Genomic DNA, 14,880 nt, shown 5'->3' with positions numbered 1-14,880 from the left:
GTTACTGAAGACCCATCGGCCTCCACCAACACCGCAGCAGTCACAAAGAAGACTCGGCAGCGTCTCCACCCAATCCGCAGGCTGAGGAAAGTTGGCCTTCCTTGCACTCCACCTCACCGCCTTCTACAGGGGACAGTTGAGTTTGGAGGCTGTCGTTACATGAGAGGAAACAGCGCAACACGATTGTAAAAACAGGCCGTAAAACCATTGGTGCTCTGCTTCTCTCTCTAGATTAGTTCTTAAAGGAACAGGCCACCGTTTTTCCATACTGAGATATGTTCTTATACCGGATCTTAGACGAGTTGATACATACCTGTCTGGCCCGTGGAAGAGCATGGTAACTTCCAACTTCACCCCCATTTGGAGCTATAGGAATACATAGGGAGAGGCCAAATGCTATCAACATCTTCGGTCTTTTTGCGTGACTGAGGGCACACACTTTTACCATACTGTGATATGTTCTTTCCTGAGCTTAGACGAGTTGATACGTACCTGTCTGGTCTTTGTGCGTGACAATGAAAGAGCGTGGTAGCTTCTAACTTCACCCCCGTTTCGAGCTAAAGGAATACATTGGGAGAGGCCAAATGCTATCAACATCTTTGGTCTTTTTGCGTGACTGAGGGCACGCACAAAGACCAGAAGTACGCATCAACTAGTCTAAGTTCAGGTAAGAACATATCTCAGTATGTACGGTGGCCTGCTCCTTAAAAGGCTTTACTGCTTCTGGTAAACTTGCATACATATATTTGTGCAATTTCCCCATATTTTTTACAGTTTAGTCCCATAGACCGCTGACTTTTGATTCAGTGCGGTCCAGCAATAGCACTGAATCCATAGAAATGTAGAACAAACCAGTTGAACAAACCAACCCTGACGAAGGCAATCCTTCATCTACGACTACCTTTATCTACTACTACCTTTACCTTTACCTCTACTACTGCTACTACTACAAATTTCTGTTAACAATTAGCTGCCTTGTTACACCCATCACCTAATTTAAAGAGGCCCCTTCCTCTGCTGTGTCTCGTCCACAGGGTCATAAACGTCTTCTCTGAGAACACAGTGAAACAGCTTTGAGGCATTTAGCACCTACTTTTAAATACAGCTTTTTTTGCTTAGATTTTACTTCATTTTTTAAGACTTGGTATCATCACGGGAACGGTGTGTTCTGACATTTTCAGATGGGGATCTAAGGCTTCAGAGAGAGAAATATTAGACGCGTGCTTTTTGTTTATCCGATAGCAGCGTATAGTCTTTCAATAATTATACAGTGCTGTCTCCGCTAATTCAAAACATCAAGCAAATCTGTTATTGTCCACTTTGTTCAGTCAAGGTCCAGCTCAAATGATAACTTTGTTTCTATTTGTGTTAATTCATAATGGCAGGAACGCTGATACACATGGGACAGTGATAGAAGGAGCCTCACCACACTTCTTCTTTCTTCTTTAATGGTATGAATTTTGCACTATGTTTCTCACCTCTGTGTTCAAAGTTTGAAAGTCTCGTAATTCGGCACAACTTTGCCTTTGTGTATTGCAATGAAGATATAATGTTTATAATATCTTTTAAATCTAAGATCATGTTCCCAGTCAGGCAGACAATGATAAAAAAAAAACAGATGCTTTTTCTAAATATGCTATTACAGCGGTCAGAGTGCTGTAACTGGCTGAATTGTTCTTGCTGGTAACGTGGCTTAAGAGCCTGCATTGATATTTATGTTTTGCTAATTGATCCGGCATCTCCTATTGTAGCCGCTAACTGACAACCAATTACGTCATTAGTCTGCGTTAGTGTGTTTTGATAAGGCTCTATCTGCTGTAGATGGAGACCACTGATACTGCATGTGCCGATCTGATCCGTGCTGTCTGCCCCCCATACGTATGCAAATGACCCTCAATTAGCCCGGCATCTGCCCCTGTGTGAATGGTAAGCAGGGCCTGCAGTGAGGGCTAGACAATTTTTACCATCTGCATACGGTATTCCTGCAAAATAAGTGCAATTGTACTGAATAGCTGCAATTAGAAAAAAGCATTTATTTAGGTAATAGACGATATAAAATAATATAATATAAACAGTGGGAACCATATGTTTACACACACTTTCTAAAAAGACACATTTGCATTTTTTTTCTCATTGTCTGACATGAAACCAGAATTACTTTTTTTTGTGTGTGTTCAATTAGAACCTTCACAATTATTTCTATTTGCTAGATGCCAGAAGAATGAAGGATAGCATTTTCTACACGTTTTTATATTACTTTTTACAAAACCAAAAGTTTACATACCTTTCATTAATCACCAGGTCTTTAGCATTTCAGACCTCAGCACGTTCATCTCTGGGACACAGAACCCGCCTTCTTTTTGATCTGTATGATGACTGGACATTTCCATCATTGTTTGATGCAATGAACCTGGAACCTTTAAGTGTCTTTACTTCGCAAATCTCTTGTTTGAAACAGGTGCGTAAGAGAAGGCATAAAGGCCAAACGTAGAACTGGAAAAAATTCTCGGATAAATAAAGGAACACTGGTGTTGCAAGTAGACAGTGTGCTAGAATTTTTTCCTGTTCTACCTTTAAGTATTGGCTATATTTTTTGGATCATTGTCCATTTCGAGGACCCATCTGCGCCCAAGCTTTAGCTTCCTGGCTGATGTCTTGAGATGTCGCTCCAATATTTCCACATAGTGTTTCTTTCTTCATGATGTCGTCTATTTTGTGAAGTGCACCAGTCCCTCCCGCAGCAAAACAACCCCACAGCATGATGCTGCCACCCCCGTATTTGGGATGGTGTTCTCAGGCTTGCAAGATTCCCCCTTTATCCTCCAAAAGTGACAATGGTCATTATGGCCAAAACATTCTTTTTTTTTTTTTTTTTTTGTCAGACCACAGAATATGTCTCAAAAAATGAGTCTTCATCCTTTTTTATTTGCAAACATCAAACTGTCTTTTTGATGTTTCTTTTGGAGTAAGGGCTTCTTCCTGGCAGAGCACCCTCTCACCCCATGTCGGTACAGGACACTCTGGATGATGACAAACTCTTACCAGGCTCAGCATCTTCACCAGGTTGTTCTTGGGTTGATATTCACATTTCAGACCTCAGCACGTTCATCTCTGGGACACAGAACCCGCCTTCTTTCTGATCTGTATGATGACTGGTCATTTCCATCATTGTTTTAACCAATGAACGTGGCACCTTCAAGTGTCTTGAAATTGCACCCAACAATGAACCAGACTTGTGCTTCCAAGGACATCGTCATCTGGGCTTTCCCAAATTGTTTAAAGGTATAGTAATGTTAGTGTATGTAAACTTCTGGCATTTAGCAAATAGAAAAAATTTAGAAAATTCTAATTGATCCTAAAAAAGTAAAAGTTGTGTGTGTGTGTTTTCATAAAGTGTATGTAAACATCTGGTTCTCATTGTATAAAAATACTTCTTGAGTCCTATGATTTGGGAAACCTCACATTTATGTGGTTAAGACCTCTAGTCCAATATGTTTTGAAATACATAAACTCAAGTGCTCTTGGAGGTGTTTACCACATGCACCCTGAATCTTTATTTGAAACCATAAATCCCAAATCTAATCACTATAGGTTGTGTTCACGACTTTCACTCACAAATTTGATGTCTTAAATTTCAGATGGAGGAGAATATATCAATCTATGTGTGATTTGTTGGTTTGGACAGAAATATTCTTTACAAAGACATCTAGGACCCGGCGTCATCCCCAAGTTTCGATGGGTACTATTGAGAGAAACACAGGATCCTTGTACCAAAACAAATATGACGGATTACCCGAGTACAAAGACACACAAAATAACAAATAAAAACCCACAAACGATTGAGAAACAGCGCCATCTTCTGCCAAATCAACAGGCGAACCACTTTCCAAGCTACACCGCAGAACCTCTTACATACGGTCTCATTTTTGAGGCTTGCCCTAGGTCTAGCAGCAAACCAGAAGCTTGTAATAAATTATATGAGCTCCCATAGCTACTATTATTTATATTGGAGACTGTTAAGTACAAAGGGGACTCCTGGGTTTTATAGATAGGATGTGCTTCAAGTCAATGTGTGTTCATTTTCATAAGCAGCTGGTTTTGATAAATACTCAATACTCGCTGATTCTCTCTCTCATGTTCAGTTTATCGAGTCTCATCAGCTATCAATCATTATAACTGTTTTGTAAGGCAACTATAAATCAGTGCTACGACAAAGTGCATTTGACTTTTTTTTCCTTTTTTTTTTACCCCTGCCATTAAAATAAATAAGCCCATTTTTCATTGACAGAGCACTGTAGGGTGAAACCTCAAAATAATGTCTTTGGTACTCCAGCTGACTACCTTCTGTTGTTCTATCTTTCCAGATTTTCAATTGATTTAGTCTGTATTCACTTAATTTGACATTAGCGCTTCACCCAATTTTTAGTTTTATGTTTTAAGGAGGCAGAGCAACCACTACTTTGGGCGTAAGGGAAAATAGTAAATAACCAATGTATAATTTTGTCCTTCTTATTCATCCATCTAATGCGCTTCATGTTTTAAATAATCAGCACACATAATTGCGGCTTTTACTAATATGGTTCAGGAGCTTTAGACGTTTCAAAATAAACCTCAGCTTAATCAACTAATGAATACTTTCTGCTCCAGTACCATTTTAGTACAAAACATTTTTCCATGACTTTTTTTATCCCTCAAAGTCCAAACTCTTCCCCCCCGAACAATGAGCTGTAACTACCGTTGAATTGGCAGCCGATCTGTTGACATTTACAATCAATGACAGACACATAGATAGCTCCTTTCAGGCTTATGTACTTGAATTGTCTCTGTATTAGCTCTTGGTAGCAACAGCGCGATCCCTGTTTGCAATTACAAACAACACAACTGTAAAAACACAGCTTGTTGTAGTTTCGCTTTGCCATTCTCTGGGTACATCCACGGCTTTACATCACCCACAGTCCGCTGCCAAAACCAGTTGCGTGCGGCTGTTTAAAAAAAAAAGAAAAAAAAAAAAAGTGCCTTCCCCGTGGACCTTTTTGCTCATTTCCAGCTTTAGAAAATTGTGTTTGCCTTAGCTGTTAGCTGTGGAGAGTCAATTCCCAGAACACCAAAGCCCACTTGAACCATGACATTTTGAAAGCCACTATATTATGCTTTATGCAGGATTTAAGTATTTAAGTGTTTTTGTTATCACAGCCGTGCAAGACCAGTTAGTCTAGTTGTGGACGTCTCTTGTGTTGAACCTCTTATCCCCCGCCTTAACCGAGTGCGTTTTCTCCAGTTTTACCCAAATCTAAAAGCTTCTTGACCGGAGTTTGCAGCCTACAGGCCAGTGTAATGCCTCATTTGAAAGCTAAGGCCTACAAAACTGATCTAATTCGATCTTTTCCCTTGTGTTGTTGTCATGTAGTCGTCACCCCTGTTTTCATAGCTTTTTTTTTGCCCCTTCTCATTGTTTTTTATGCCTTTTTCATCACTTTTTTGCCCCTTTTTCATGCTTTTTTTTAGCCTATTTTTCATTGGTTTTCCCCCCCTTTTTATCACTTTTTTGCCGTTTTTCACAATTTTTTCACCTCCTTTTCATTGCTTTTTCATTGCTTTTTTTGTGCCTATTTTTTATTAGGTTTTTTTGCCGTTTTTTCAGCGTTATTTTGCCTCATTTTCATAGCTTTTTTTTGCCTGTTTTTCATTGCCTTTTTTTGCCTCTTTTTCATAGCTTTTTTTGCCCCTTTTCATTGTTTTTTATGCGTCTTTTTTATCACTTTTTTGCCCCTTTTTCATGATTATTTTTTGCCTCTTTTTCATTGCTTTTTTTTGCCTGTTTTTCATAACTATTTTTGGCCCTTTTTCATTACTTTTTTTGCCTCTTTTTCATAATTTTTTTTGCCTCTTTCTCATCACTTTTTTGCCTCTTTCATAATTTTTTGCCTCTTTTTTATAACTTTTTTGCCCCTTTTTCATACATTTTTTTTGCTTCTTTTTCATTGCTTTTTAGCCTCTTTGTCATCGCTTTGTTTTGTCTCTTTCCTGTTGCGCATGTTTCACTTCTTTATTGTTCTTTTGTGGCTTTTTATTGCGTTTCGTCCCTTTTCCATAATCCAGACCATTATCAAAAATCGCTTTGTTTTGTTATTTTGTGCAGCCCTACAAAAAGCTACAGCACATCTTGTTTTTGTCCCTCTCCCTCTCCAGTCCCGCCTGCCTCCAAATAAGTGAATACTGATGTTAATTACATTTAATGAGATCATGGGGTCGTCTGTGGGGTGCTGCTCTGCAAATTGCTCCCAGCGTGAGGTCCGTATTGGAATAGGCCAGGGGAGAAAGGGCCTAACCCGGGACCTGTTTGCTTCCATTTTAGGGGTCAGGGCTCACGGTGGCTAAGCTGTCACTCCGAACGCACTGAGTCGTGTCATACATTTGTCCCCCATTGTTCGGCCGTGTTGTTTGTCTGCAGGAGATAACCACACGGAGGTGGCTCCATTGTGTCAGGGCCATCACGTCGGGTCCCTCCCCATCTCCCCACTCGTCCCGCGAATGGTCATTTCTTGCCAGTATTTTCTGGCTGCAGGGGGTGACTTAAGCAATTTAGGTAATCTATTATTAACTCCTAATTGTCCCCACCTACCACGTTTCTTAGACAAACAAAGCGTTGGGGGGAAGCAAGTTTCGGTGACCTATAAAAGTGGGAGAGGTGGCCATCACTTCAACACAGCTGATAGAGCAGGCAGCACCCTCTTTTCAACTTAAGCTCTTGGATGTACGTAATTTATTAGCTTGTTGCAACTTATTTTACTCTCATTTTAAATCTCTTCATTGTGTTGCTTTGCCAAAATGTTTGGAAATATCATCTTTTTGTGGCTTTGTGTCACCTACGCCGAAGCTCATATTTGGGCTTGGATGCTCAACATGCCGCACAGCCCGACAAAGGAAGGCGCTAAAGCACTTGTGGACCCAGCGCCCAAACCCACCACGGTAAGCAGCAATGCATTCATGCGACACTTTCAATGCAACATTTACATTGAAATCTGACTGAATTGGTTTGTTTTTTATTCTGTTGAAGGCAATCTGTGAGCATGACAGGGCCTGCGGTCGTGGCTTCACATGCGATCGACACTTTGGTTTGTGTGTCCCGTTGAGAGGAGAGGGGCAGTACTGCAGGAGAGACGCCCAGTGTGTCCGAGGCCTGAGCTGCATGTTCGGGAAGTGCCACCGCAGTGTCCCCAACGGACAGGAGGGTAAGGAGAATACATCTTGGTTTAGCATAACTTACATCCAAACACCCAGAATCACATATCAATGTATAGTCACTAAGATGATGATTCTTGATCCTTACTTATTATAATATCAGACTTACTGAATACCATGAGACTAAACTGTGGATAAACCTGGACTAACAACACTGAAATAGTAAACAAGACCTAAGCTAGGACTAAAAACCAGAATAAGACAGCACTAAATAAGTACTAAAACAGGGCCATTAGGACTTTTTGTACCAAGCACAAGGGTTACCAATAGACTTAAACCATTGAACCATTATTGTACCAGATCATGATGATTTTCAAACAGGATTAAACTGGGATAGGTTCATTCAAAATATATATTACCAAGTATGAGGCAATTGACAAAACCTTAAATAAGTATGAAGATAAGATAAGATGGTACTTTATTGATCTCACAGATGGAGAAATTGCATAAAACATTTGTGTGACAGGACTATACTAGAAGAAAGTTAGTTAAATACAGAACTGAGCTTGAACTAACTTGGGACTGAAGGTAAACTTAAAAAAACTGGGTATATAATAGGGTTTACCAAGAACTAGATCTGAAATATTTCTAACTAAATCAGAGCCCATGCCACAACTTTTTTAACCACTGCTCTATTAATCGTATCAATGCATTTCCTAACTTTATGGTTTTGTGTTCTTAGGTGCCAGGTGCAAAGTGGACAGAGACTGCGGCGCGTCCATGTGCTGCGCCCGGCACCACGGGGAGCTCGTGTGCAAGAGGCGCCTGATCCGCGGAGAAAGCTGCTACGTCCCCGATGGAGGTCTAGCCTTTAGCATCAACCAGATCTGCCCCTGTGACGAGGGTCTGCTCTGCCGCGATAACAGCGCACCACACTGGAGAGCGTGAGTACAACAACAAACAATAACATCTTAATGGAATCGTTCATTTGGTATTAAACATCTTGTCTGTGTTTTTAGGAGGGAGTTTGTCTACCAGGTGGAACGGCCAACTTGGACCTGCCAAATTCCCAGACCCTGATACATTTTCCGTGAAATTATTTATGTGTAAATAGCATGTAATTATTGTATATAAACAAATGTATTTTCTATTTTTTTTTTTCACAATAGCACTACTTTTTGATAGATTATTGCAGTGTAATATTTTGCTATCCCTTAATGCAGTTCAGGTTCTTTGGATCAATCTGTTGGTTTGAACAAATAAACGCCTCCAAAGAGAAATTGGCAATGTTTTTTTTTTCTTTTGTGTGTTGACACAATAGAGAACTTTATTGTGACGCTTTATGAATATGCAAATCCGTTCCTTGCACCCTCTCCGCATTTTTGGACTCGGTTGTTAAAATTACATAACCCACTCCAGCTCTTATTGGGGCTTGCCATAATAGCGGCAGAAACTCTAGCTCTCCCCTGACCCATCCTTAGATCCATATCTTCCGAGGGCTCCCCCTTCACAAATCCCCTCGTTGCTCCGTTGTCATGCTAATTGTCTGCAGTCTGCTCCTGAGCACGCTGGCTCAAGCGCATTAGTGAGTAACTCCTCTGGTATTGCCTTTCAGCTGTCCCTTATCATTAGCCGGGACTGGACTCTGGGAAAACAGCAAAACACACACAAAAAGAAGAAGAAAAAAAAGATTTCCAACACGCTTGACATTTGCCACAACTTTATTATCCTCATTATCATTGAAATGTTTAAAGCATTCTTTCTTTAATTCCACATAAGCAACAAATGTGCTGCTGGGTATTTTCTCAGCAGGTATAGGAGAAAGTACAATAGGTGCAGTGGACTTGGAGTAACTTTATAGCTGGAATTTGGAGCACAGAGACCTATGAAGAACAGTAGTAGCTAGTGTGGGCTCACTCTTATCAGCCAAGCATCGCACGATGAAGCCATACATGCCTGTTTGTGCTACTTAGCCTCTTTAATGGTGTCAAGTTCGTGAATGGGACAATTGAACTTCACAAGTGTGACTTTCTTCTAGTTTTAGGAACAACGCGAAGCACCAGGTGAAACAAGTTCATGCCTGTTTAAGTTTTGCTAGTTTGCGCCACACTGAAATATTGTGTATGTTTGCTAAACGATCACAAATATGAGTGATGCAAAAGCCACAATATATTGCAAGATCACCAAGCTTTACACATCTTTGGCGAACACATCCTAAAATGAACTTAAAACTGCACAAATTTGTCACAATTTGGCTCCCATTTGCCTTGTTTTGGTCCTGATATTGTCAGTCCTGTTTTGACATTTTGATGACAAAAGCTGCTTATGAGATATTTTAAGGGAACATGCTGTGCTGAAATGTCTGCCAAAAAAACTCACAAACACGTACAAAAGCATCCATTAAAACAATGTGGAACACAGAAACCACAATGCAGTTCGCAGAAAAAGGAAATAAAACACAGCTGTACCATATTAGAGGGAGGTTGCTGCTTGTTTATGTTTCACAATATCGCGATATTCAAGAGAGTTATCAAATTCAACATTTTCTTCTCATCACGAGCAGGCGTATGTTGCAGCAAGCCCTTGTATTCTCATTTTTTAAGCGCACAATTGTTCTAAAGGTGACTCAAACCTGCTGAGCCCTGTAATCCCGTGTGGTGCTGCTAATTTGAAAGTCAATGTCTGGTCGGCACAGAAAGCTTTTGTGAGCGGCTCCACAATGGACCGCTCGAACCAATCCTCCCAAAGAGAGAAGTGCTGAAAGGAGAATGGGGGACAAGTCAATTGCGAAGGTATAAAAACGCTCCGTCAAGTCCTTTTAGGTGTGAGCCACTGGACTTATAGACTATCACTGCACAGTCATGAAGAAGCTCTGACAGCAAACCAAGCAAGTCCAAACTTTTCAACAGGTGAGTATTTGTACCATTATTTTAAGATAATGCAAACATTGTCATTTGGATTTTGGTTGTCAAGAGGATTTTAATTTTTTGCAGGCCAACACAATGGCATTTGTCATTGTAACGTTGATGCTGTTGCCTGTTGCACTGACATGTCCGCCTCAAAAAGCAGGTACCAAATCAGACCTTTTATTGTGAAGCACATTAGTGGATAAATAGTGCCCTGCCTAAACAGAGGTCTAACTTTGTCAATGTTTTCTCTCTCTGCAGACTACGTGATGGTGTCCTGTTTCCCCAACACCATCATCGCCAACGTGCCCGAGTGTCCGTACGGCTGGGAGATCGAGCAGTTGTCTTTGGGCGGAGTGTGTTACTCCGGGGTGCACAGTCCGGGATATTACCGCTTCATCATCCCAGACCTGACGCCAAGGAACCACTCGTACTGCGCCACCCAGTCAGAGGTCAGAGAGTAGTTCTTTTAAATAATTGTACCACATATAAATCAGAAAGAGGCATCAGAATAGGGGGCTGTTGCATTAATGTTTTTTTTAATTTTTCTTACAGTACATTCCTGGCAAAGACCCCAAGTACATCTTTTATAACTCCATTGTGTCCAACGATTCCACTCTGACCGTGAGAAACCAGCCCGTCAACTACACCTTCAGCTGCATGTACCGCGCGGCCTACCTGGTGAATAACGCCGTCTTCAGCCAGAGGTAAGCATCGTCCCGGGACAGGGGGGCGCTACCTTTTCTGTCAGAAACATGTCCCATCTAAACCCAATGGCTTTTAGTGTTTTTACTAAACCCTCTGCTTTTTCCAGAGTGGCTACAGTTTATGTCAACAACGGCAGTATAGGCACTTTTAGGTCGCAGTTGTCTATGAACGTGTTCACGGTGAGTAATTGTTGGTTGATTTAGGTTCTCCAGAGGACGGATGCCCTGAGCCGGTTTAAATGCCGCACTTTATTTTTAGTTTTTAGACGGCCAATGCACAATGCAAACGTCATGCACGTTCTTATGAGCGGCAAACAGAATTAAAAGTGAACCATGTGAAATATATACTACACTGTCTAAACCAAAACAATTAAACTCATAACAAAGCAGAAAATTATTTTGTCTGCTTTAAAATGATTTCTATTTTTAAAGCAGAACTAAGTAACTTGTTTACTTGAATAAATCCTTTCCGTAGTCCCTCTGGGAGTAATACAAGTGTTGATGGGATGATTGGGGGGTCTTTCATCTCCCCCTGGTGTCTCTGGCCAGAAAACCACTCTTGCAACTTTCCCTGCTCTGACCCGGAAACCCAATACACACTGGTAGAATCACAAAGAAGAAGCTAACAGGCTAAAGGGTAAAGCTAACTGTGGGCTAGCACCACTTTGGCAGTGTTTACAGCCAAGTTTGAGTGAAAAAAAATATCTCCATTGTGTCATTAAATTGTGGCACAAGTCACAATATCCCTCTCTCCCTTTGTCTTTTCTGTCAGCGTAGTATTTACTCTCACGGACAATTAATGAGTAAAAATAACCTAACATGCTACGACACCTGCACTGGCGCTTATGACCTCTAGGGGCATGAGTTACTTAGTTCTGCTTTAATTAAGCAGCTGACCCTGAGTACCACTGCGCACCAGCTGTACACATATCACATTTTGACAATCCACTGAAACAACAACAAAAGTAAAACTTTTTTGACAAACTACTAATTACACAGGACACCTAGTGAAAAAATGAATAAGCCCTTATATGAACAACTTACAATTTCACTTAAAAAAACAAACAAAATTATAAGAATTGCAAAATAGTGAATAAAAACTCATGCAAGTCAATTACTTTACCTTTATTTCACAGAATTCTAAATTCCTGTATGCTAAGGATTCACCGTACATCATTGACACGTCTGAGATCGGGTCTGAAGTGTTTATCGGCATCGAGGCTAAAGGACTCAGTGCGAGGTGCGCTTCAGTAAAGTGTGTCCTCAAGATGTTTATTAGGCACATAAACGAAACTTTGTTATTTGTTTCAAAGGTTCAGAGTGGTCATTAACAACTGCTGGGCTACTCCAACTCCGTACTCAACCGACAGGAAGAGATGGAGTCTTATCATCAACAGGTATAGAATGAAATAAAAATGGTTTGATTGCAGCACATATGCTTGGTTCTGTGCCAGGATCAGGTCCGGTCTATTATAATATGCTTTTATGTCTGTCCACTCCCCCCCCCCCACTTTTTCTAAAGCTGTGCGTCGGACCACACAGTGACCATATTCGAGAACGCCAAAGACAGCCGCTCCATGTTCAAGTTCAACTCTTTCCGATTCCAGCGTCTGGAGAAGGTCTCGACCGTGTGGCTTCACTGTGAAGTCCACATCTGTGACAGCGAGAGGCTCAACTGTATCCCTGTGAGTCATTCAACACCTTTACTTCTTGGTAATAGAATGGATGTAGCATGGGTAACTTTGGACGCAAAAGGATGATGCAGTTTGCTAGGTCGACAAACAAGTGATGTGTGTGTCGTATTAACATGGAATAACTGAATTGAGGGTCGCTCTGCAGCAGTTAGCACTTGTCCTTCACAGCTACAAAGTCCCAGGTTCGATCCCTAGCTGGAGGGAGCCTTTCTGTGTGGAGTTTGCATGTTCTCCCTGTGTCTACGTAGGTTTCTCTATCATTAAAAAAATGTACAATAGGCCAGAATGAATGCAGTGAGTGAGTGGTTGGTGGTGGTCGGAGGGGCCGATGGCACAGACTCGCTTCCGTCGGTCTACCCCAGGGAAGCTTTGGCTACAACAGTAGCTTACCACCACCAGGTTTGGCGTGAATGAATAATGACTACAGTGAAGCGCTTTGAGAAACTCGGTAACACCGACTTGTAAAGCGCAATACAAGTGTAAGCCATTATTATTATGAGATTTGGGTCATGACATAAAAGACAAGATCACGGTTACAAGTGGTCATTATCAGTTTACCTCGCAGGGTGGCTGGGTTCAGACTGCTGCCTCTGCAACCCGGTCCCAGATAAAGTGGAAGAAAATGGATGGATGGAACCATGAGTATATATTATTACACTTTTAGGAATGTAAACTGAAGTCCAACAACTCGATAACTCGGTTTGGCGTACGGCTGCATGTAAACAGTGTACTCATTTTGCTCTGAGCTGAATTCAAATGGACGAATGGACAAGTAACAGCTTCAAAAGCCCACTTCATATGGAAAGGAGGGGTCAATTACAGCTAGATCTGGTGCTGAAGATTTGTGACATTATAGACTTACACACAACCAGTGTTAATTTCGTCGACTAAAATATTTAGTCTTAATTTTAGTCAAAGTGATATTATTGACGACTAAAATTGGACTAAAACTAAATTAAAAAAAATTCTTGAGACTAAAACTATGACTAAAATGTCCAGAAATTTTGTCAACTAAAATAAGACTAAATAAAAATGAAAAGGAGAGACTAAAATCTTCTATTGACAGTATGAAAGAGCCTCATATTATGTAAATTCAATGCCAAAGGATCAGCTCTGAGCTTTGTTCATGTGGGAGCAGCTCCATGAAGCAGAGGAACAAGATTAAATATGATTATAATAAATATTAAAAATGCAAAGTCGACAAAAATTGTCTTAAATTTAGTCTTACTTGCAATTTTAGTCGACTAAAACTAGACTAAAATTGAAGATATTTTTTTGACTAAATCTCGACTAAAACTGAATTACATTTTCGTCAAAAGACTAAGACTAAAACTAAATTGAAATATGTTGTCAAAATTAACACTGCACACAACAGCTCTGTCCTTCCTGTGCTTTACCTTATTTACTTTCTGCGCCTCAGAGCCCCTGTTCACCCAGGAGTCTCACACAGACGGCAGACCCGAATGGAGGAGTTCTCACAACAGAGTTTCTCATTAGAGGTTTGCCTTTGTATTCATTTATTGGTATTAATTTTTAAACGGGGCTTTGTTCTTATTCTTAACGTTTGTGTTGCATTGATGTTTTATAGGTAAAGCATCTGCCAATAACGGACACATAGCAGGTAAACCCATGAACGCTTGTGAATATTCTTCTCAGTCTGTTTATTCATGTTGTTCTGATTTGGTGTTTCTCTCCCACAGGCCTCTCGCTGTTCTCTCTGGTGGTGGTCCTCATGAACACCTTTTGTGAATTAATAAATGCATCATGATTTGACAATAACAAACACAGCATGTTTTTATTAAGCGCACAACCAACCGAGGGATACAAAAACTCACAATTTTCCCATGACTTCAGTGACCATTAAAGCACCTGTACAAAATAAATACACATACATTCATATTCATTCAAATCTGCAAGACATTAAAATACCAATATTTATAAGACATGTCATTTCCAATAATAAAGATCTGCTAAATGGTGCTTTGAGAAAACTTTAAATCTAATTATAAACGTTTGTGAAGCTCTCCGTCGTACAGGGGGTTCCATCATAGACGAAGGTTCTTGAGCCATCATCTGTCCTCTGTAGTTTAAGCGTTGGACGTTTTCACCTCTAGTCCAAGGAGCTTCGTCAGCAACACTAATGATCGTAGTCTGGCTGATGGCAGATTAAAAAAAGACCAGTGGGAGGCGTATAATTGGTACTACCCGTCTTTGTTCTAAAAACTACTCTCAACCGGTTCAAATCAAACTATTATAAATCATGAATAATAAAGTGTATAATGAATATGAATATCTTTGTTACTATTAAACCTTTCTATGACAAAATATTCAGTATGTTTTGTCAGTGATTGGTAAAGAGATATATGTTCATATGTCAAACTCTATCTCGAG

General features: G+C 40.5%; 2 protein-coding genes across 2 annotated transcripts; both read left to right on the top strand.

Annotated features, from left to right (window-relative positions):
• The first annotated feature begins 6,044 nt into the window (after window positions 1-6,044).
• Window positions 6,045-8,369, top strand: LOC306978990 (dickkopf-related protein 3-like). Its single transcript, XM_079577747.1, has 4 exons — window positions 6,045-6,969; window positions 7,058-7,232; window positions 7,925-8,126; window positions 8,202-8,369. Exons 1-4 carry the CDS (start codon window positions 6,829-6,831, stop codon window positions 8,260-8,262), a joined length of 579 nt encoding a protein of 192 aa, XP_079433873.1. The 5' UTR covers window positions 6,045-6,828; the 3' UTR covers window positions 8,263-8,369.
• A 1,789-nt stretch (window positions 8,370-10,158) lies between these two features.
• tectb (tectorin beta) lies at window positions 10,159-14,308 on the top strand. Its single transcript, XM_079577694.1, has 10 exons — window positions 10,159-10,251; window positions 10,350-10,540; window positions 10,644-10,795; window positions 10,903-10,975; window positions 11,932-12,035; window positions 12,109-12,192; window positions 12,318-12,480; window positions 13,910-13,988; window positions 14,078-14,110; window positions 14,190-14,308. Exons 1-10 carry the CDS (start codon window positions 10,185-10,187, stop codon window positions 14,255-14,257), a joined length of 1,014 nt encoding a protein of 337 aa, XP_079433820.1. The 5' UTR covers window positions 10,159-10,184; the 3' UTR covers window positions 14,258-14,308.
• Window positions 14,309-14,880: the final 572 nt, after the last annotated feature.

Source organism: Gobius niger, assembly GCF_951799975.1.
Source record: "Gobius niger genome assembly, chromosome: 19".
NCBI lineage: Eukaryota > Metazoa > Chordata > Actinopteri > Gobiiformes > Gobiidae > Gobius > Gobius niger.
This window is presented reverse-complemented; position numbering and strand designations above follow the sequence as displayed.